General features: G+C 39.5%; 1 protein-coding gene and 1 long non-coding RNA gene across 8 annotated transcripts in view; one reads left to right on the top strand and one right to left on the bottom strand.

The window, feature by feature from the left end:
• OLFM2 (olfactomedin 2) overlaps window positions 1-23,084 on the top strand; it is a 245,883-nt gene that overhangs the window by 202,865 nt on the left and 19,934 nt on the right. For all 7 annotated transcript variants that reach the window (XM_087886655.1, XM_034419343.3, XM_034419341.3 and 4 more), the window contains one exon: window positions 18,835-19,054. In XM_087886655.1, the coding sequence (XP_087742781.1) occupies window positions 18,835-19,054 (220 nt within the window). The remainder of the gene's footprint in view (window positions 1-18,834; window positions 19,055-23,084) is intronic.
• LOC117666586 (uncharacterized) lies at window positions 1,356-6,110 on the bottom strand. Its single transcript, XR_004591851.2, has 2 exons — window positions 5,977-6,110; window positions 1,356-1,935 (listed from the first exon to the last, which is right to left on the bottom strand). It is a non-coding gene; the product is annotated as an uncharacterized LOC117666586 (long non-coding RNA).

The raw sequence follows: 23,084 nt of genomic DNA, 5'->3' as shown, positions 1-23,084 counted from the left end.
TGCCACCGTTGTTAAGTGAATCACTGAAGTTGATAAGTTAGTAACCTGGTTGTTCAGTAAATCCGGCTTCCCCATTGACTTGGCTTGTCAGAAGGTTGCAAAAGGTGATCACATGACCTCGGGACACCACAATGGTCTTAAGTATGAACCAGCTGCCAAGTATCTGAATTTTGATCACATGGTAATGGGGATGCTGCAAAGGTGGTAACAATGAACAACGGTCATAAATCACTTTTTTTCAGTGCTGGTGTAACTCTGAATGGTAACTAAACGAACTGTTGTAAATTGAGGACTATATAGGGCAGCTTCTTGGCATATCAACATTGTGAATTAATTAGGAACTTATCTCTCTTTTTTAATGGGGTGTGTTACCTAGAGAGAGCAGACTCATTTGCCCTGGAAGTGGGAGAGAAACTCGCTTTTGGAATGCTTCTGTTATGTTTCTGAGAATTGATTTTGGAGAGAATAAGATTGGGTTCTGAGGAACCTATATTTAGTCTATGAGCATAAATCTATTGAAGCAGATGAAGCTTATTTTAGTTATGCAGCCTGAGTTCCTAGGGCTGGATTGGGCCTCTGAAAAATTTGGGTGCAGTCTCTGAAAGATCTGCAAAAGTTAGTTGTCAAAGTTTAATTTTTAATATGCCCAAAGAGAAGAGATGAATTACATGAATAGGGAATCAAATATCAACTATATTTAATTTTAACTAAATGGAAATTTAATTCATGTTTTTTTCCCCCCTGGTGATCCTCCCCTACTTGTGGGTGTATGTCTTGCCCCACCCCCAGTAGCACACCTCTGGAAAGTCAACTGCATCCTTTGGCACAGAAAACATTCTATATCCCAGCTATATTCAGCTTTGGGACTGCCAGATGTTGTGGTAATGTGTTATATGGTTTAACAATATCTGTGTGGCAGAACTCCACATGCAGAAATTCTCTGATTTATGTACACAGTAGACATATGTTAATAACCTTTCCTCCCCCCCCCCCCCCCAAAACAAGGTCGATGAATTCTTTAAAGAATACATTTGTGCTTGCTCTCAAATATCTGATTGGTCATAATGGGGCAAGGCAATCACATCTACATATTGCCCAATTAGTGCTCCTTTCCAGCAGCCCAGAAATGGAGTCTGTATGTTTAAACCCATATTGTAGGTGCACAGGCTAGAAATGAATCCTGAAGGAGGAGAGATTGGAAGAAAAAAACTTTCTGCTCATCGTGTATATGGAACATCAGAAATTTACACACAGACGTGGTGAATTTCAGCTTACAGGGAAGAACCAAACCTATTGATTTATTAGCTTGATTTTCTCAAGCAGAGCCAAATGATGTAATAGCCTGAAGTCCATTGCCCAGATCTTCATTCTTTATTTAAACATGCCCAATGTTTTCATCTCAGAAATGATCTACAACCATACAAGGGTGGACTTCAGGAACTGAAACCAAATTCCAATCCTATTAGTGCTCTATTTTCTTCCCACGGGACAATGTTAATGTTGTCTGCACTAACATTCTTGTGCTGATTCTTTTCTATAGCCATGAAGGGCCAGAAATGTATCCTCAAAGGAGGATACATTTCTATATGCAAAACTAGTTTTCGCTTAATTTTCAGGAGGATCTTAATGGTATGAACCTTATAAACACAAAGGTGTTAACTGGGAGTAGAGATCAGAGTTGGAGGCAGTCCCTCTCTCCATATATTGCAAACACATACTTCGCTGAACTGTCATCTTCCATCACTTGAGTAACATTGGAGGAAATAACAGGGAGGGGAGACTTTCCCTCTTCTTTCTATGGGTCCCCCACTGCCCACTGCTTGGGCCAGGGAGATGGATGGGGATTGAAGAGTCAACTGGAGATTTCCTGTAGGCTGAATCTAGTCGTCAGGCTGAAAATCCACCACTTCTAAATCCAGAAGTTAGGAATCATATCTGGAAAACAAAGCGAATAAGAAAAGAATTAGCCAGATCCATGAATAGGAAAATAATTCCTTTCCAGATGAGTATTTTAGGATACTTTCCTGTCCCCACAGCTGAGCTGTTGATATGCAAGGCATTTGGAGACGTTCAAACCTTGCTGATTTATTCCCCAGAGAGACAGAAATCTTATGGCCATGTTGATGCCTTTTCTTGTTATGAAATGCAATCAAAGGAGATATAGGCGTGAGCTGCATGGCCTTGGATTTGACAGCTGCAGAAGACAAGACATTGATTAAACGTTGGAGCTCTAGCAGACAGTTGGGCTAGTTTTAATGTCATCATGCAGGTGGTGAGTCTCAGACACCAATGGGCAATGCAGCAAAGGAGTATGGCTGAGAAATAGGGAACTTTGAGACAATTTGGGACAAGTGGAGGGACTAAGCCTGCTTCATTCCTGCCAAACAGCTTCTCAAGGGTAATTTGAAAGATTGGAAGGGAGGCAATTGCTGAAGCCCTAAATAAAGCTGTTTATTAAGGAGATGGAGCAGTGATGTCAGTTCAAAAGGAAATAATCTCTCTGGGAACTAAAGGCAGGGAGACAAAATTAGAGCAGCACAATGGCCATTTCAAGGAACAGTTAAATAATTCAAGTGCTAATGATTGTGCAACATCACTTTAGCATTATCTTGAACATCTAAAAGAAACTGGTGATTTGCAGACAAGGGGCATTAAATGAGAGCACATATACGCTATAAGTTGAGCCATCTCCTTTTTAAATAGCAGAGTGGCCCTATCAGCGATCCCAATGGAGAGCAATTTAACACATTTGTCTGACTCTTTGAGCATGCCTCTTAAGCACTATGGACAGCAGAATTTGGGAGAACCTGGCGGAATTAAGTTTCATGTTCATCAATGAGATCAGCAGAAGAGAAAGGGAAATTTATTGAAAAATGGTGAGGAGCACCTTCACCTGTAGAATATCAGGTTTGTTCTCTAGAATCACCTGATAAGGCTAAAAATCTCTTCTGCTCAAGATCTTGCCACTAATCAGTGATAATCAGTTGTAGACAGTCCTGGGCTAGCTGGACCATAACTGTAGTTTAGTTTAGGATAAGGCAGCATGCCAAGTATTAGAGTAATTAACAGCAGGTTGAGGAACAGAAAATGATTCCAGATTCTCATTAAACATCTCCCCAGTTTTGGTTTGGCTGTGTTTTGGAGGTAGAAGCAACACATTAGGAACCTTCCATTGTTCCAGGGTTGTTATTTTTCTTATTGCTAAATTCTGTTTCAATGCCTATTGTATGTGTTCAGTTTGCAACAATTTTTATTCCTTCATGTCTTTTCCATTAGCACTTCAACATTACCAAACTGATGTGAACAAGGCAATGGTAACAGTAATTATCAGTTGATAATTATCAATTGTAAATTGAAACAATTTACAAGGGCGGGAAAGTTGTGATTCTCCAAATATTGTTAAGCTATAACTTCAAGTATCCCTCCCTATTGATGATGCTGATTTGAACTTCTGACAACCTCAGTTAAACAGTTTGTGATAACTACAGGCTATCATTGGAGGGCATTTCTGTATATGTCCATTATTGTGCCAAAAGTTGTTTAATATGTGGACATGTCACATGTATCCAGAGGGGGAAATGGACAGGCTATATTGCTGTTGGGTGCACTTCAAATCTGGGAATTCTTAGCAATGGCCATGCTGGTTGAAAACTCTGGGAATTGAAATCCATATGTGGGCGGGTTATCGAAGCTGAGAAAGATGAGCAGAGTTTCTGGGAGATGAAGTTGAGATGATTTGTTTACCAGTGTAGTTCCCTGGCCAAAAAAATAAAATAAAATACTTATGCATTTAGATCTCGCTGTTGCTTAATGAATTTTAGAACTTCTTTGTGCATCATATGAATGCCCAACACAGATCAGAAGCTTGACAATGCATCCTATGGGAGCTGCAATATTGTTATGTCTGGTAACAATATTGCATTTCTGTGGATACCAGGACTGAAATGTTGATGTTTTATGGATTTATTATTGTGAGATATGAGAAAAATAAAGGCAGGAAAGATTTTCCTACTTTTCTGAACCTTCTATTTTCTTTTTCTTTTTAAATTTGTATTAGTTTTTACTGTTTATAATTACTGTACTCTAATTATAATCCTTAATAAAATCATATTTAAAAAGGGGAGAATTGCTTGGTTTTGGTAAATGTACCTGCTATTTACAAATTGCATTTTCTAGAGTACTGCCATCTTGCCAGGACCAAACTCTCACTTAACAAAAGGATGGGGAGGAAGAGGGGGGGCTGTAGGAGCTATGGTGCCATGTGGCTTTACTATATTTGGAAATGATGTATTCCAGCTTTTCAAAAGGACCAAAGGAACTTTTGGCCCATCACATTCATATGACTTACATACATAGAGTATCATGTATGACTTGACTTGTAGAAGTATGCGAGTACTGACTTTTCTGCATTGGAAGGTCTTTTTACAGCTTTTTACTGGAGTGGCTATAGTGCTTTCAGGCTGGCCTTCCCCTAGAGTGGGAGAATTATGCTGAGGAAGGTGAGATGGTAAATTGATTGCTTTGCCTTCGAAAGGGTTGCTCTTGATAATCTCAGTCTGCAGAGCTGACTCATGAATCAGCCAAGGGAATATCATCTCTGCAATTAAAACCCAAGCAAATCAACACAGTCCTTTTCCCCCTCCGTCCAAGGCACCTGCAGGGAGAGGTTGGCATTGCTGATAAATGAGCACAGACCATCCACATTCTGGGCCTTTTGCCATTCAATTACCTTTCCTGGTAATTTTTCAAGTCTAGCCAGGGTGATTACAGCCATTTGCTGAGAATAATGGGCATCTGGTTTATGCTTGGTTGAGAGGGGAGTAGCAAGCTAGAGTGTCCTAATGACAGCTGGGAGAGAGCTGGCTGCTCAGAAAGTCTCTCTTGATTAAACCCCAGGCTGCCAGAAACTACATTCCCCTCCATTTATGTCTGCCATTCTGTGTTACATTTGATTGCATGCAAGGCTATGATCAATTCAGGGTCAGTCCTTAAAGTAGGCTATTGGGAAGAGAGAAGGAAGGGAAAGTTTCCTGTGTCACTAGTAGATAGTTAAGGTAGTGGTCTCAGGATATCCAACCATCTGAAGATTTGAGCAACATGGTTAACATTTAACCATTCTTCTGTTCCTTGATCAGCTTTTCCTTACACAGTTGGCTTCCAGCTTTCACTCTACATTAGAGGTAATGGTAATCCATAGGCCACATACTTTCACCATCTTAATTGTGGTCTTCATGGGCTCCTGGAGTGGGCAGGACCTTTTTATTTTAGGGAACTGGGGGGATTTTATTAATTAATCCAATTTATATGGCTGCCCATCTTACAAAAAAAGAAGCCTAGGTAGTATACCACAATCGAATATATAAAAATATGCAAAAACAATCATTATAAAAATATGAAATCATTTTAGGAATTAAAATATTAAAACATTTAAATGTACAAACCACAAGGCATGGGGAGAGTGAATATATGAAACACAGTGAAGCCAGCTAAGGATGTCTCTGGTTCCCTAAGACCCCTAGGCTGGTGACATAAGGTCAGATTGATTCTTCCCAAATGCTCAATGAGTGTTCCAACTAACAGACTCCTTTGATATTACGAGCCATACATCTAGTCAGGTAGGGCATTAAGGCAAAGTAGTCTCTTCTAGGTTGGAAACAACGGGTTATACTCATTCCATATAAACTCCTTGAGGCACTTTAGATACCAGCAGACAAATAGATCTCTTGAGATCATTCATACCAATAGGTCTCATATCTCCATTATTAATCAGTTCCTCTTTTAACCCATATCAATAAGATGCTATCATGACTAAATTAAAATTTAAGTCTGGATCAATCTCTAGAATATAGATATACCTACACCACTTTTTAATTATTACTGAAGGAGTAACAGCTAACAATCCACCCCTATTGGCTTGCTCAGAATATTCATTATCTCTGTCAGATTTCCAGATCAATTCTAAAGAAATTAAAATACCAGAACAGTTTTCTACATTGAGAAGTCATTCCAACAGTGTCCTTTCATTCATAGAAAGTTCTCTGAACAAGAAGCTCTAGGAATGTAACATGTTGCTTCTGAAGCCCAAATATTTGGGCATCCTTTGGCAACCTTTAACAAGTACACTTACACAAGGATATGTTGTGGCATTGTGAGTCACAAATGATCCAGCAGCTTGCTCACATAGCCAGATTGACAAAACCAAAAAGTATCCAACCCCAAATGATAGGAGGAAGCCAGTTAACTCAAACTGACCTGTGATAACCGATAACTACAGATATTTAACTTAGTGTGATTATAAATGATTTTTTGCTGCCAAATGTGATCTACACAGGTCAATGTAATTTTCTCTAATGTAAGTTGCAGGCTGCTTATCTAGCATATATGCGGCCACTTGAAAGGATTTATCTGGAGAGCATCCTTGCCACTATCAATACTGCAGACCATCCAAAAAAATTTAACCTTTATTTGGTCATGCTCAGGGGCATGATTTTACTACTACTTTGCCTTCTTTTCCTGAAAAAGAACTTCATCTTACAAGCTGCGATACATAGGCACATTGATGATGTGATACAGCTCTTTGAAGTAGAACTGGTCAGGAAACAGATACCACAAGAACTAATGGAACTCCTTTATTGTTGTAGGGTATAATAACAGAATCTTGAAAGACTGACAGAGATACCTTCTCCCCCCCCCACCTCTACTAAAAAGAGTCAAGGTGGGACAATCTTGAGGTTATTATTTCCTCCTGGCTTCCTGTCTGTCCAGACTGAGCTGATGTTTACTTGGTTGAATTCCTTCTTCAAAACTATCCCTGTAGTCCTCTCCAGAACCGTGTACAGTACTCCTCTGCCATAGTGGAAACCTTCCAAAATTTGATGAACCGCAACCACTCAGGACATGTCATCACCCATGATAATGGGTGCTTGGAATTTTACTTCAGCAACATCTGGATGGGTGCAAGTTCACTTTTCTTTATACCATTCCATGCATTTCCCCAGGGAGCTATTATTCTCTGTAAGCCTAAGAATTCACCGGTTTTTTCGAACCCTTTCTTTCCACTGGCATATTCTAATTGCTTAACTTTTTTCTATACAATTTGTGGCTGTGTACGTGGTTTCCCTGCTCCTAATTTCATCCTAAAACATCCTTGTTTGGACATACTTGTCTCTGTGTGCTGCTATAAAATATTGATTTCCTTCTGTTGGATGCTCTGAAATGGTAAGCCACTGTGTGCCTGTCTCCCCAAATAATCATTCTGCCCCATTATTGCCAAGCTCATTAGAATAGATGGAGCCTTTCCAACTTACCAACTCTTTGATTGCTGTATTTAATTTGCTAGCAAGGCTGCAGATATAACCTCCATCCCAGACTAGAGAAAACAGTGTAATCCTGGCAGTGGTAAAGTGGTAGCAATTGGATGTTCCTCAATATCATGCTATCAAGCTGTTAATTAGCTCACATGTATAAACATTTAGCAGGACATGGAAAGAGAGGGAGACAGATTCAGGACCCTGATTTTCAGACAGCAATCTACTTATATTCAAGGTTTCAGTTATCCCAGGCTGGCTGGTGTGCATGTGCACGAGCAGACACATACATCCAGGTTTGTTCCTTCTCATTACAACAAATAGTTGCACTCCACAGAAAGACAACGAAGGTGCAAATGCCTATTGCCTCCCCTGATTTAGTACCTTCCAGAAATGAAGCTGTGGTTTTGTAGCCTCAACACATCAGGTGGCACCATGTTGGAGAAGACTGGCCTCAGTGCTTGTCTTAAGGTGTATTAATTAAATCATCTCTGAAAAAGCCACATCTACTGTCCAAACATCCTGGGAAGTGAAGATGCTTCCTGACTCCTGGAGAATATTCCAGAACCTATTGTAAGAAGCATGGCATATTGTTTGGGAGGCAAATTATTTTCAAATGGAAACGATATTCCTCCCAATTCAAAATAGATCTTAGCTTAAGGTGACCAGATTTTAACATTGGTAAAGAGGGACATTGTGGGCGTAGCTTATTTTGTGGGCATGGCTAGCTGGTCATGTGACTGGGTGGGCGTGGCTAGCTGGTCATGTGACCGGGTGGCCATGGCTATGTGTATAGGGTAAGGTGAACAGATTTTAACATTGGTAAGAAGGACACCATTGTGGGCGTGGCTTATTGTGTGGGTGTGGCTTGGAGGCCATGTGACTGGGTGGGCGTGGCTAGCTGGTCATGTGACCAGGTGGCCATGGCTATGTGTATAGGGACTACTCAGAGGGCTGAAAAGTCATTTCTGACAGGTCCTCGCACTTTTGACTGGTCCTCACACTTATGACCATCCTCACATTTATGCCCGTGCAGCATTCTTAACAACCATGTCACTCATTTCACAACTGCTTCTCTTCACCATGATGACAAGATAGGGCAAAAATGTAAAATGTGAGGATAGTCGTAAGTTCGAGGACTGGTCAAAAGTGCGAGGACCAGTCAAAAATAACTTTTTCAGCCCTCTGAGTAGTCCATATGCATAAAAGGATACAGCAAAAGAGAGGGATGAAGGAAGGGAAGGGAAATTAGAGTAGGAGTGAGGGTAAGAGGGGGAGGAAGAGAGGAGGAGAAGGAGAAAGGAAGAGGAAGTAGGGAGGAGAAGAGGGGGGAAGAGAAAGTAAGAAGGAAAGAAAAGAGAGAGGTGGTAGGTTTGAGGAGAAAGATTGCTGTACAATAAAAAAGATGAAAGGGAAGAAAGCCAACCCCAAACAAATATAAAGATATTAAGATAAAGAATGAATGGTTAAACTTTAAAGAATAAAAGAGAACAAATATGAATAAATAGCAGTAATTAGAAACACACATACATACATACAATTTATTTTCTTTGAACAGAGTATTTGGCCGGTTCACAAATTTAAACAGTGTTTAGTCACTTCAATTAAATTTACAATTTCTATATTTCCTTTTGCCATATTTATTCCTCATCTATTTTTTTTAAAAAAAACCAATATTACCCTTCATCCTCATCTCTAATCTTAATCAAATTCAATTTTTCCCTTCTATTCTATATTATACCCCTTCCCCTTGTCATCTATTTTTATATCCATCCTCACATTGTTTAATTATGTAATTATGTAATACAGTTGTTTAATACAAATTCAACATTTTAATATAAATCAATTAGTTATAAAACTATCTTTTTTGTATATTAATCAATATGAACATGAATATTCCAATTATTTCCATGCAATCCAATTTCTTACAAATCAATTAATTATATTTACCAATAATAATAAACCAAATAATTTCTCCATATATTCCTCCGTACCACAACTTAACCATTTCTGCTTTCAACACAATATACAATTAATAGTATCTCAATTATTACAATTCCCTAGTTAAATACAGCTTTTTTTCCTTTGTGTTTTAAAATCTTGAACTCTCCTCCTAAATTTCCCATTGTTTGCAGTTTTTCACCTACCTTTTTTGGGGAGGAAAAATAAAAATAAAAATAAATCTCTCTCTGCCTCATTTTGTCACTTTGCACCAAAGATCCTGGTTTCGGTTTCGTTTCTGAAGCTTAGCTGGGGGGGGGGGGGGGGGGAAACTGCTTCAGGAACTCTGTACACTGATTGCCTGTAGGGCGGCCCTTTGAAGCCCCGGGCAAGAGTTTAAACAGTTTTTTTTTTCTTCTAGCCATCAGCTGGGGCTCGAGGCAAAATGAAAAATTGGGACTTTTTTGAAACGCCGCGGGACGCGGGACAAATTGCTAAAAAGCAGGATTGTCCCGCCAAAAGCGGGACGTCTGGTCACCTTATCTTAGCTAACAGTACAAACGGCATTTCACCAAACTCCAAAATTTACATACACATACAAACTTTATGATTAGGTCAAATATCAGGAATGGACAGCTTATGGAATACAAGTGGCCCCAGCAGCAATTTTGTGGTTTCCCAGAGTACTCGAGTTAGCATGATCAAAATTCAAAGGCAAAAATGACTAATTTCAACTGTATTATGTTTTTCTGGTGTATATATTTTGAATCCAACAAGGGATAAAATTCATATTTTTTTGTTTAAGCACCATGGTCTCCCTCACAATGAAAAAAGCCTTGGTAGTACAGGGGCTTAAGGCACCCTGTTATTAAGCTGATTAAGACCAGCTGCCTGCAATTCTGCAGGGTTCGAATCTCGCCAAAGGCTCAAGGTTGACTCAGCCTTCCATCCTTTCTAAGGTAGGTGAAATGAGGACCCAGTTGTGGGGGCAATAAGCTGACTTTGTATAAATATACAAAAGGATGAAGGCTATTGCTGAGCACATTGTAAGCCGCCCTGAGTCTTCGGAGAAGGGCGGCATATAAATCAAATTTAAAAAAAAAAAAAAAAAAAAAAAAAAGCCAACCTTTTTCTCACTTCCCAAAGCCATTATGTCACCAGCCATTTTCCATACAGTTCCCCAGAGACTCAAACAGTGGTGGGTTGCTACCAGTTCGCCCTGGTTCAGGCGAATTGGTAACGGCGGTGGCGGGAGGCCCCGCCCACCGACCAGATGCTTCTGTGCATGCACAGAAGCTTCTGCACATGCGCAGAAGTGTTGCATGCTCACACAAGCGCATGCACACCCACGAGCGAACAGGTAGCGACGGGTTTTGAAACCCGCCCGTGGACTCAAACCAACAAATAACAATGGAACTATATCCTCCAACTCCAAGTACTGTTGAACACTCCAGCCTTAAACAATGTTGGAAGGCAGTGGAATTTCCATTGTCAGACGGCATCTTTTAGCAGTTGGTATTTTCACTTACCTGCAGAATTGGTGTATTTGGTTCCAGCGTAGTAAGCATAGGAGGGTCAGTTTCTTATCTCTAAATAGGTGTTCTGGTGTCAAAATGTTACATTTTGCATTGTTTGATCCTCACCTGAGTGCCTTCAAAAATGGAATGGTATTACTCCCAAGGAAAAATCCATACAACTTTACTCTTGAGCTGCAATTATGTCCGTTCCTTCTCAGGAATTTACTTGGAATTCACAGACCCTGAATTCACAAAACTCAGTGGAATTCACTTCTACAATTTCTTGGAGATAAATTTGTTTTATGCTTACTGTGAATGACTTGTAGCTCTTACATTTATAGAAGTCTGAATATAAGATATGTAATTACAAGAACTATACAACCACAAATCGGTCTCCTGCAGTGGTGGGATTCAAATAATTTAACAACTGGTTCTCTGCCTTAATGATTTCTTCCAACAACCAGTTCACCAAACTGCTCAGAAAGTTAACAACCGGTTCTCCCGAAGTGGTGCGAACTGGCTGAATCCCACCACTGGTCTTCTGTCTCTATCTATCTATCTATCTATCTATCTATCTATCTATCTATCTATCTATCTATCTATCTTCCATTTATCATCTATGTATCCATTTATCCATCTATGTATCCATTTATCCATCTATGTATCTATATATCCATCTATCTATCTATCTATCTATCTATCTATCTATCTATCTATTCATTTATCCATCTATGTATCTCTATCCATCTATCCATCCATCCATCCATCCATTTATCCATCTATGTATCTATTGATCCATCTATGTATCCATCTATCTATCTATCTATCTATCTATCTATCTATCTATCTATCTATCCATTTATCCATCTATGTATCTATATATCCACCTATACATCTATACATCCATCTATACATCTATACATCCAGCCATCCATCCATCCATCTATCTATCTATCTATCTATCTATCTATCTATCTATCTATCTATCTATCTATTCATTTATCCATCTATGCATCTATCTATCTCTATCTATCTATCTATCTATCTATCTATCTATCTATCTATCTCTTCTATCAACTATCTATTATCTATTAGATACTTATTTGGCTTTGTAGATTTTCTTATGTTCTCCCATTTAAGTACTAATTAGTTTTTTCAAGATCAGCTATTGTTGACTTCTGTAAAGCAAAATAGGAGACAGATTTATGTGTGCAACTATAGCCTTTCCTCATTACTAAATAAAACGGCTACCAGCCAATTTCCAGTCAGCAGAAACCTGAATCAGTCTGAAATTTGTGATCCCCATTGTTGATTTCCTATCTGTTGTTCTATGGGTTGCAAAACAGTTTGAAAAGGACTGTCATGAACAATGTCAATGAATTGTATCATCATTCATAGTTTCTCTCTCTCTCTCTCTCTCTCTCTCTCTCTCTCTCTCTCTCTCTCTCTCTCTCTCTCTGTATTGGACAGCGAACTGGTTATAAAAATTATCATGAAACCAATTACATTAATAGTTAATATTAAGGCACCTTATTGGCTTTCCTAGTTTCTTGTTTTGTAAAAGAAAAGGGGGCGGGGAAGGATTGTACTTGCAAGATTGATGTCAGCTTTGCAGGATAAACCAAACAGGAATCACAACCAAATGAGCTAATTTTATCTTATTGTAAAGCTACATTGACAGAATCTTGCAAGTCTGAAAGTACAGTACATTCCTACCACACACACCACTTATACATCCCAAGAAACTTGAGAACATCTCTTCTGAGTTCCTTTCTCTGTCCACTATCCAATTGTGGGCTATGCTATATCTGGCCCTTGGCAGCATCTTTTCGTCCAGTCTCCCAAGATCTTTCCCTCGTGCTATTATACCTGTGGAATTGATTTCTTTGTCTGATCTGGTTTATCTGGTCTGGTCTGGTCTGGCCTATGTAGGGGACTAATAGTACCTGGGTCAAATAAATGTTTCATTTTGGAACTGAACTACCCAAAATTATCTGTTCCTTGGAAAAGGTCATGCACAGAATGTTTTGGACATTTCTAACTCTGAAAATTGCTACGCATTTTCATGCCTGAACAGTTTTGGTAGGTAGGATTCTACAGTTGGTCTCCTCCGGGTCCCATCAGCTAAACAATGCCGGCTGGCAGGCCCGTGGGGGAGGGCCTTCTCTGTGGCTGCCCCAGCTCTCTGGAACCAATTACCTCCTGAGGTCCGGACCATCCCCACCCTATTGGCCTTCCGAAAAGCGGTGAAGACCTGGCTTTTCCGGCAGGCTTGGGGCTGTTAAAGTCGCTCTTGCGATCTGGCGAGATCCGGCCATGAATGGTGTGAATGAGTTTTAATGTTTTTAATGTTTTTAATTTTTAAATGTTTTTTATAATGATTTTAAATGCATTGTGAGCCGCCCTGAGTCTTCGGAGAGGGGCAGCATACAAATTGAATTAATAAATAAATAATAAATAAATATCTAGTAAGTTATTTCTCTCCACCAGCCCTAATTTTAATTAATTTGTAACTCCATATAGGAAAGAGGAGTTCTGTGATAAAGATATTTTATTCTTTTCTTGATACTAATATCCCACTTCCAAAAGCTGGTGTTTTTTCAGGGATGGGAAGTAAAATGAACTTTATACAAAAGAAAATAGAAGATTGACTTTTAGGCTGGAGCTGGAAGCTGTGCTTAGGTCAACCCTTAACACAGGCTTCTCAATATCAGAAGAAAATAGCAGGTGCGGGAGTATTTCTAAATAGCTGCCTTTCAATTTCACATCTTTATTGTCTCTCAGGGGAGCTGATGCTTGCTAGTATTATGAGCAGGATGCCAAATAATCTATAATGTGGTTTCAGAGGCTCCTCTCCATTACACAAAAAAGAAAGCTATGATTTTTTACGTCTTGATAAAGACTTATAACCTATAATGGACTGACTGGTATCCTTTCTTTGAACCAGTGGAGGGTGCCTATCTTTGCTTAAGTCTCACTTACCATCCTGGACAAATGAGGAATATGATTCAAAGTTTTAGACTATGCTCTTGAGCTGCTTGTAAAAATGAAGTTAGCTGAGCACCATAATAGTTATTAACTTTGAATTGGAAAGCAAATAATGCTTTCTGCATGTTTATGAAGCCATCTGTATTCTAGGAGCTTGGTGGCCATAGTAAACAATGTATAATAAACCCATTGATCTCCATTAGGGGATGGAGGGAAGGGAAAAAATAACATTTATGTGTTTGGGTGAGAAGAAAGCTGAAATAAGTTTTGTTATTAACCTAATTTCACACACGCACACACATATTGAAGCTAAAAAAATCAAATTCTAATTGCCAAAATCCTACTGGGAAGGCATTCCAGTCATACAGGCTCTAATCTTTTTTCTTCCTGGCAATAATTCAGTTATTGTACAGAAATAGTATAGGAGAAAATTACCACAATCTATATGCTCAGCAAGCCTATGGGTAAGTTAAAATGGCTTATGAATCTCATAGAACCTCATGGCTTAGATCAGGGGTCAGTAACCTGCGGCTCCAGAGTCACATGCAACTCTTTGGGCCCTCTGCAGTGGCTACCTGTCAGGTGATCTCACCCTTGTCTGACCCTGCCCCTCGCCCTCCCCTCCCAATCACTCCTCGCTTGGCCTGAGAAGATAAGGGCGATGGCGGGGATGGAGAAATGGCCAGAGCAGAGACAGAGAGATACAGAGAGAGGGGGAGAGAGCAGGAGGGAGAGGAGAGAGAGATATGTCAAAAGGATTGTGTGGCTCCCGGTGTTTTTTAACAACTGGTTCTCTGCTCTAATGACCGGCTGGGTAGGCGTGGCTTGGGGGTGGTGGTCATGTGACTGATGGAAGTGAGTGACATTGAATTGGCCACGCCCACCCAGGTTTTGTGGCTCCCTGTGTTTTCTTTTCTGTGGGAAACAGGTCCAAATGGCTCTTTGAATATTTAAGGTTGCAGACCCCTGGCTTAGATAAAGCAGAGAAGCCAAGTTACTCTATTTCAGGATAAAATTTAAGAGGTAGGTTTTTATCATTATCAAATGATGAAGGAGACATTCCGGGTATCTTTTTATGTTGCCAGCAGAATAGCTAACATGCTGTCAACCAGACGTAGGGGCATTCCATATCTAAACCAATATTTGTCTGTTCTTTCTATATTTTTTTCCTTTGAAATCTGTCTTGCTAACATTATTATACTGGAAACATACACATCAATTCATCTGCAGATGAAAGAATTGAGGGGTCCTTGATGGCCTCTGAGCTTGGTTGTTTTCTTGCAGACATTTCATTACCCAAACTAAGTAACATCATCAGTGCTACTAAGGAGTGGGGTTTGCTCTCAGTTTATATTCGAGTGCCTTGCCTTGTCAGTGTTGGTGGGTCTTAGAGGTTCTTTGGTTGAATTGTTTACTGTTAGCTTGTTTGTCAGTTCCTTGATTGGGATATTGTTTACTTCATGATTGTTGGTCTGATGTTAATCTTGGAGCTAATCTATGCTCATTTGGGTGCTAATTGCTGGTGGGGAGATAGTTTGGTCTTCTTGTTTGCTTTTTGGCTTGTTGATTGACTCTTTTGCATAGTCTGAAGAGTGGTGAGTTTCAAATTTTTTTACTACCAGTTCTGTCGGTGTGGCTTGGTGGGCGTCGCATGGCTTGGTGGGCATGGCAGGGGAAGGATACTGTAAAATCTCCATTCCCACCTCTCTCCAGGGGAAGGTTACTGCAAAATCCCCATTTTCTCCCGATCAGCTGGGACTCAGGAGGCAGAGAATAGATGGGGGTGGGGCCAGTCAGAATTTTTACTACCGGTTCTACGAACTACTCAAAATTTCTGTTACCAGTTCTCCAGAACTGGTCAGAACCTGCTGAAACCCACCTCTGGTCTGAAGATATTGTTTATGTCTATATTTCTACTGATAGCTAATTGTCAGAGTACCAGGCTTCAACAAATTCCCTAGTGTTTTTTGGACTTGGCTTGGCCTAGGATGGTCACAGGATGCATTGGAGGAGAGGATCACTTGGTACAGAGGGCAATCATATATTGCCTTGCTTGGAATGATCTGCAACAAAAAATGATTCATGTTCTCCGCGGGCTTAACACTTACATAAACATAGCGTAGATTAGGCCTTTTTATCCTGGCTATAAAACTCCAGATAATCAGGTTGGAACAAAGAATTTATATTTTCTACCAGTGGCCAATCAGAGTTTTAAAGCCCTGATATGGTAGCCTGAGCATAGATTTATAAGGTAAATATTTCTGGGTGTATTTAAAAATACACTGTAAAGATTTGAAAAATGGTGGACTGGCAGTCTGGAAAGCGTCATAGAAGTTGCATCTTATTGCCATGTTTTCAACAGATGCTTTGTGTCACTACACCTTCCCAGTTGCAGCAGTTTGCTAAATTTCTATTTATAATATCTATCTGTTGGGAGTTAGATGATGCACAATAATGTAATACATGAGTGTGATTGCTTTGAAACAGATGGGCATAAATAAAGTGTGTTTTATTTGCACATGATATTTTTCTCTTGATTTCGTCCAGGAAGTACTTCTAATTAAACCAGTAGAATACACATTCAAGGCTTTTGGAGATGGTATTAAAATATGCTATATATTTTTTCTTCTTTCTGTAAAATGGGTTTGAGGGAGAGGTGAAATCCATCAAGTTCTGACAGGTTCTGGAGTATCGGTAGCGGAAATTTTTAGTAGTTTGGAGAGCCGGCAAATACCACCTCTGGCTGGCCCCAGGAGTGGGGAGGGAATGGAGATTTTGCAGTATCCTTCCTCTGCCATGCCCACCAAGCCACACCACGCCCATCAAGCCACACCCACAGAACCGGTAGTAAAAAAAATTGGATTTCACCGCTGGTATGAGGATAGTAAATTCATACAGTCACATTTCCTTTCAAGTCTTCTGCTGTTAATTGAAAGTTCTCATTACAGCAAGTCTCTGTTCCTCCTATTTAGATATTCAATTTTTTTTTTAGAATTTTCCATATTTTCCTTAATAATTATTAGCTTCTTAATAATTATTTAATGATGAATTATCAGTATGTTTGTATTGTGGTTTTATCTTGTTTATTGCTTGTTTTAATTATATTATTGCTCTATTGGTGCTCCCTGGGTTGGCTTATGGTTTAAGTTGATGTCATCCATTTTAGAGCCTTCTCTATTACAGGGAAATAATGAAGTATGCATAAACTTTCAGTATGTTGGTTCAAAACAATAATCTTCTTGTAAAATAAGAATACGAATTTTTCACAGTGGTATTTCTTCACTAAACATTAGCTACCTTAGATAGGATTGTAACCTAAATTTATTAGTAAGTTTTCATTCTAACGTGTTTTGATATGATACATCAGGTCTTCCTCTCCATCTCCCCCCCTCTCTCCTTCCTTCCTTCTTTCTTTGTTTCTTTCTTTTCCTCCCCCCTCTCTCTCCCTCCCTCCCCCCCTTCCCGCTTTTTCTTTCACAACTTTTCTGGAAACTTTGGAAAGAACATGAATCATGCTGACCTTTGCATTAACATAGGACTACTTCTGAAAATTCATAGTAAATGTCATCCTTATTGTAGGTTTCAAAGGAGAACTTGAATTGTAAACAAAGTAATGTTGAAGGAAGCAAATAGTTGATTTATACCAATCATAAGAGTGTCTCCAAGAATCTGTGCTGTCAGATGGCTCAGCTTTCAAGCTTTGTATATTGGAGATAGTCCTGCATTGTTTTATTGGCTATCCAGTCCAATTCTGATTTAAAAGTGACTGTAAAATGGGAGAGCTGTCCAAACAGTTAGCAAAGAGCAGTACATACAATATTTGATTCCATCTATTGCATTTCCACTGAGTCTGAAATACTGCTTTTCAGATTTGATTTTTTAATATGTACATCAGCAGATATTAATGTGCTGCAAATCTGCATTCTCTAATTTTTTATTTATTGGCCATGCATAAATGGTCATTATGCTTATATATTTATAAGTGAAGCTGAAGGGTAGTTGTCTGTGAGTGTGCACATATGCGTATGTACATAGATGCGTACACGTAAACTTGATTGAAAAAAACAGGAAGGTAGATATGGGTTCCATGAGCAGAATGTCCAACCTGAACTTTAAAATGGGCTATAAAAAGCAAAGACAGCCAATAATTTTCTTTGACAGCTTTCTCTGCCACTGTTCCCGCATTGTGAAGCATTCTGCCCCAGACGTGAGGAAAGCCCCCAATCTCTTGGCCTTCCACAAAGTGGTCAAATCTTGGCTCTGTGGCCTTGCATGGAGAGCATAGAGGCCCTCTCAACTGTGGGACTGACTAGTCTCATGAGATGCCCTCCCCCTGCCTTGTAATAATCAAAATTAAATAGCTGTCCTCAGATTTTTACCCTTTTGATGTTTAATTTCCAGTAGTCTATTATTTTAATTTTTTTAAAATCCTAATTTAATTTTAATATTAATTTTTATACATTGTTTTATTTATCTACTATATTGCACTGTACACCATTTAGAGCTTCTCTTTTAGGGAGATGATCAGTTTAGAAGGAAGGAAGGAAGGAAGGAAGGAAGGAAGGAAGGAAGGAAGGAAGGAAGGAAGGAAGGAAGGAAGGAATATTATTTCACCTAAAAGAATATTGAGGGAGGGAAATACCTTATTAAGATAATATTCATAAAACAAACCCAAGATGACGATCTTAACTGGGGCTTATTTTTGGGGTAGAGCTTATATTACGACAATCCTGAAAAATCATGCTAGGCCTTATTTTCCAGAAGGTAACAGTGTTCTGTGCGCCTTTGGCATATTGGAAGACTAGTGCATTTTGAAGGACGCCTATTTGGCTGACTGTATTTTCAACTGGCCTACTCCTGCCAAAAGGGGAAGGAATTATGCATTGTTTCATTACTTATTTTGTCCTGCTTCTTTTCAGTTCACATAGGGTGTATGTTGTGCATCTGAAACTCCAGTCTAGTAGAGGCAGTGCAAGTTCCCATGGTAAAATAGTAGTAGTAAAGTCAAAGATTAAAATGTGACCATGTCACACTCCTCCTTTTGCTCCCCTTCACTGGATTTTTCTTGTTTCCACCGGCAGGAGCTCAAGGACAAAATGACAGAACTGATGCCTCTTATTCCTGTATTGGATCAATACAAGTCTGACACTCGCACCATTGTGCAGCTCAAAGAGGAAGTGAGAAACCTTTCAGGCAGCTTGCTTCAGATCCAGGAAGAGATGGGGGCCTATGACTACGAGGAACTCCAACAGCGAGTGCTGATTTTGGAAGCTCGTTTGCATGCTTGCATGCAGAAGTTAGGTAAGACATCCTGAGGTTTCTTTTCTCTCCTCTTCGATGAATTGAGCCACTCATTGCAATGCAACATGCATTCAAGCCTTTTGGGAATTTCTTTACACCTGAAAGAGAGTCCAGTTCTCCTTCACAAGTTCAGGTGGGCACAGATCATGGTTGGTAAATGAAAGCCTGTTCACCTCGTGTAGGTCTTGGTTGCAAGAAATATAGTCAAGATTGCAGGTAGCTTATTCCACTTTCCTGCCTGCCAAGCATAATCAGCTGGTCTGAAGTTCCAGTTTCAAACAGGACTGCCATATTTTCCTCCCATCAGCTGACCATGGAAATCAACTTTAAGGAGACTTACTTTACTGTCTCTGGAGTGGGAGTTAACAACAGTCCAGAACTTTAGCACAATGTTTTAAGCATGATTTAAATAACAGCAACAACAACAACAAAAACCCAAACAAGATCCCTGCAAAAAAATGCAGACTATCCCAGGGGATTTGAGAATTTTGTCTATTCAGGGTAATTCAGGTTATTGGTCAGATTTTCAGCTGTGTCTATCATATTTTCCCTTGGAGGCAGAATACAGAAAAAGCAGAATGGAGCTTGAAATTGGGTTAGTAGGATCTGAAGAGGCGGCTGTTCTTTCACTACTGAAATTTTTGTAACAGCTTCCCATCTTTCATGAGCCAATTATCTTGTTTAGAGATTAACCAGGGATCTCCAACCTGAGAGTAGGTGGTATTTTTCTCATTTTGCCTGTAGCAGAGTTGAGATAGGAAGTCCATGTACTATTATTGTCACTATTTTTATAACTGCCAGTGTGCATGAAGTTTTGCTAGATAAAATAAAAGAGTGTTTTATTATACGCTCTGAAGATTTTACACATTGGGGCTCTTGTTCTTTTTTGCCCACAGAAATTGTTGCTTACCAAGGGTTGTGATTGATGGTTGCCAATTACCTTTGTGAATAACTGTGCCAACACCATAATCACAACAAGGATATTTTTCAAATGCTTTCCACATGATATATCTAGGCAATACTCATGTAACTGAGTTGTTATTAATAAAAATCTGCCAAACTGCTTGCACAGATTTATCTGCCACTGGGCAAAAATGTTTTGGAATTTTTATCACTAGTGGCAGGCAAAAAGGAACAAAAGCTAACCTAGAAATGAGGCTTTGGCCTATGTAATTTCTCCCAGAGCTGTAGGCTCAGTCCTAGAGCACATCTTTTATGTGCAAGAATTTGGTGCCTCAGATCCCAAGAAGAGCTGGAAGTACTCCTGTCTTTTCTGCCTGATGCCCTCCCAATAGGCTAAGGTATACCTCCCATCATTCCCAGCCATAAAGGTCAGCAGTCAAAGATCTGAAAAGATGAAATTCAAAGTAACTGGGGGAGACTCAGCCAGTGGAAATTGGTACAAATAATAATGAGCTAATGAACTGGTTCGAATTCACCATAAAGCAACATCTTGCATTCTAGTTGTACGCAACAGGAAGTTGTTATTCTTATTTCCTAGCAACATCTTGCGTTCTAGTTTCATGCATCAGAAAGTTCTTATTCCTACTTCCTTTTAAGATTGTTTCTTAAAGCTTGGACACTCACAGGTAGGAGTTGTTCATATCTCCACATGTATGTTTTTAAAAGCAAAGGAACCATGCTTCTTTCCTGGTTATACCCAGTTCAGCATGGCTTTTCCTTTTAATCTGCTTGCTGTGTGCCAGATCTATTAAAAATGAAGGGAGGTTGTCAAAAAACCACATAGAATTTGACCATTGGACTTTCATTTGATATTCCATGAAGTAGGAACTCCCCAAGCGTAATGATTCTCAAAAAAAACAGGCAGCTAAGCTTCTGCTGAACATTTATATGTGTGCCTATGGTTCCCTTCAGCCCATGTAGCTGGGCACGTAGACCACAGTCAAGGGAACAAAATGTACCCAAATTTGCAGGGATGCCATAGGCCAAAAGGAGAGTGAAGTAACGGCCTGAGACAGCAGCGACTGAAAGATGAGGGTGGCAATTTGGCGGGGAGAGCCTTCTAAGCTAGACTGTTCTCCAGAGCTGCAGTGCCCTCATTTCCAGAACTGAACAAACATTCATCTGCCAATCTGGTTAGCTTCTACATATGGAATAAGGAGTGGCTATTGCCTAGTCTTTCTCTGCTGACAGCAACATGTATTGAAAAAATTTTGGTGGCATTTTGAAAATCTTGTAGTTTGTTGAAAGTTTTCCTAATTTAGTCAGTAGATCAAGACTTGTAGCTCACTCTGTTCACTAAAGCCTTTTGGAGAAGTTGCTGACATTCTCCTCATGATGAGCAATGGGATAAAAAAAGGAAAACAAAAAATATATTCCAAAGCATAGATGTTTTTAAGAATAACCAAAGGTAAAAATATAATTAAAAGGAGCTTGGTTTAGGAAATGTGGCAGCCTTAGTCACCTGTCTTGAAGACCACCAAGTTCTCTGCCTTACCTGATACTTATTGGAAGCTGACACATTTCAGAACCAAGACAGCAGCCAGTCTTATCTTGAATTTTTAGAATTCCTTTGAACCTGAATTCCTTCAGGCATTTTTGAAAAATAAAACAGATGAGTGACCGTAGCCCAGTGCCATTATTTTAGAATTGTACTGACATGTCCAGAAAAGAGGCCAATTGGAGTCAAAACCAATATTCTGACTTTATAAGATATGGCAAGAAGCAACATAAGATGTTGGTTTTGTGGTAAACGGGGACAGACCATGCACTTCATGGCAATCCTTTGATGGAGAGCTTCCATAGCATGCTCTTAAAATGTCACCCCTCAAAAACTTTGCCTCCTTGTAGTTTCATCATGAGTGAAGTTCCATCTACTTCCAAAGTTTAAGAATCCTTTTTTGCCTACTGCCAGCAGATTACATCCTTAGATGGCAGCAAGGAGAACTTTGTTGCCAGGTAACAGATATACAGGGTTTTGCAGTCCAGATCTGGTGACCCTGTGTTTGCCTAATTGAGTGGGATCATTATATGGCCCACCTTTGTATAATAACTTAAAATGTTTCATAATAGAGTCTGATCAGTCATGGAGCAATATATGACTTCCACCCAGAAGCACACTATCTGAGGAAAAGTAGGGTTATATGTCACATACATACATTCTCAAATCCTGGAAAGTTAGCATGCCACAGACAAAAATGAGGTAAAATCTTCACTTTCCCTTTCAGAAGTCCTTCACATAATAAATATCCAAATCTGTGGTTTTTGATGGCAGATTGAAATGTATAATCCAGCAGTATCCACAAGGAAATTAAAATCTGCAAAATGGCAGGCATAACATTGCAATCCAAGTCCTACCCCTTTTGTGCATATGTCAGTATCAGAAGAGCTGAATCCTGTGCCTATTTAATTCAACTATCATGACAGACTTGATACAATTCTTTTATAGACATAAAATGGGTATGCAGTGTCTATCGATTCAAGAGTCCTACCAGAGTTTGGTATTCAAAGATTTCAGGTGGATAAGCTAAAGTTTATTTTGAGATGGGATTCCAATGTTTGAAGGATTGAAAAACTGCCTTCAACAACTGTGAAACTGAAGGCTTTCCTTTTTCCCCCTTTAATCCTTCCCAACCCTCCAGTGCGTCTCACATTTTTGTCCTCATCCATTCTGGGAAACTTCAGAGGATCAGAAGAGGGATGCTGATTCACTGCATTTAGCCCCCAACCTCCATGCTTGTATCCTAATCTAGAATAATCTGGTGTGGCCATGTTTAATGGGCCATTTATAAGGGCAATTGTGTACTCAGAAATGGTGTATTTTTTTATTTTTTATTTTTTCTGTAAGCTGCCACGCCATAAGTCTTTCTTCCCCTTTTCAGGCAGCAGCTGTTGTTAGTTCTCCTGAGCTCTTGAGCTCCATTTGGTTTGCTGCCCTGATGGTACCTTGCGAATAATAATCTGGGCATCATGTGCACTTCCTGACTAGACTAAGCAAAAATAAAAGTGCAGAACAGTGTGTGGTGGCATGTCCTGATCAGAGGCCAAGTTCAGAAAGCTCACTCTTTAT

The sequence above is a fragment of the Pantherophis guttatus genome, chromosome 2, assembly GCF_059756535.1.
Source record: "Pantherophis guttatus breed Tessera chromosome 2, ASM5975653v1, whole genome shotgun sequence".
Classification (NCBI taxonomy): domain Eukaryota; kingdom Metazoa; phylum Chordata; class Lepidosauria; order Squamata; family Colubridae; genus Pantherophis; species Pantherophis guttatus.
The sequence above is the reverse complement of the archived record's forward strand: the minus strand, read 5'-3'. Positions and strand labels throughout refer to the sequence as shown.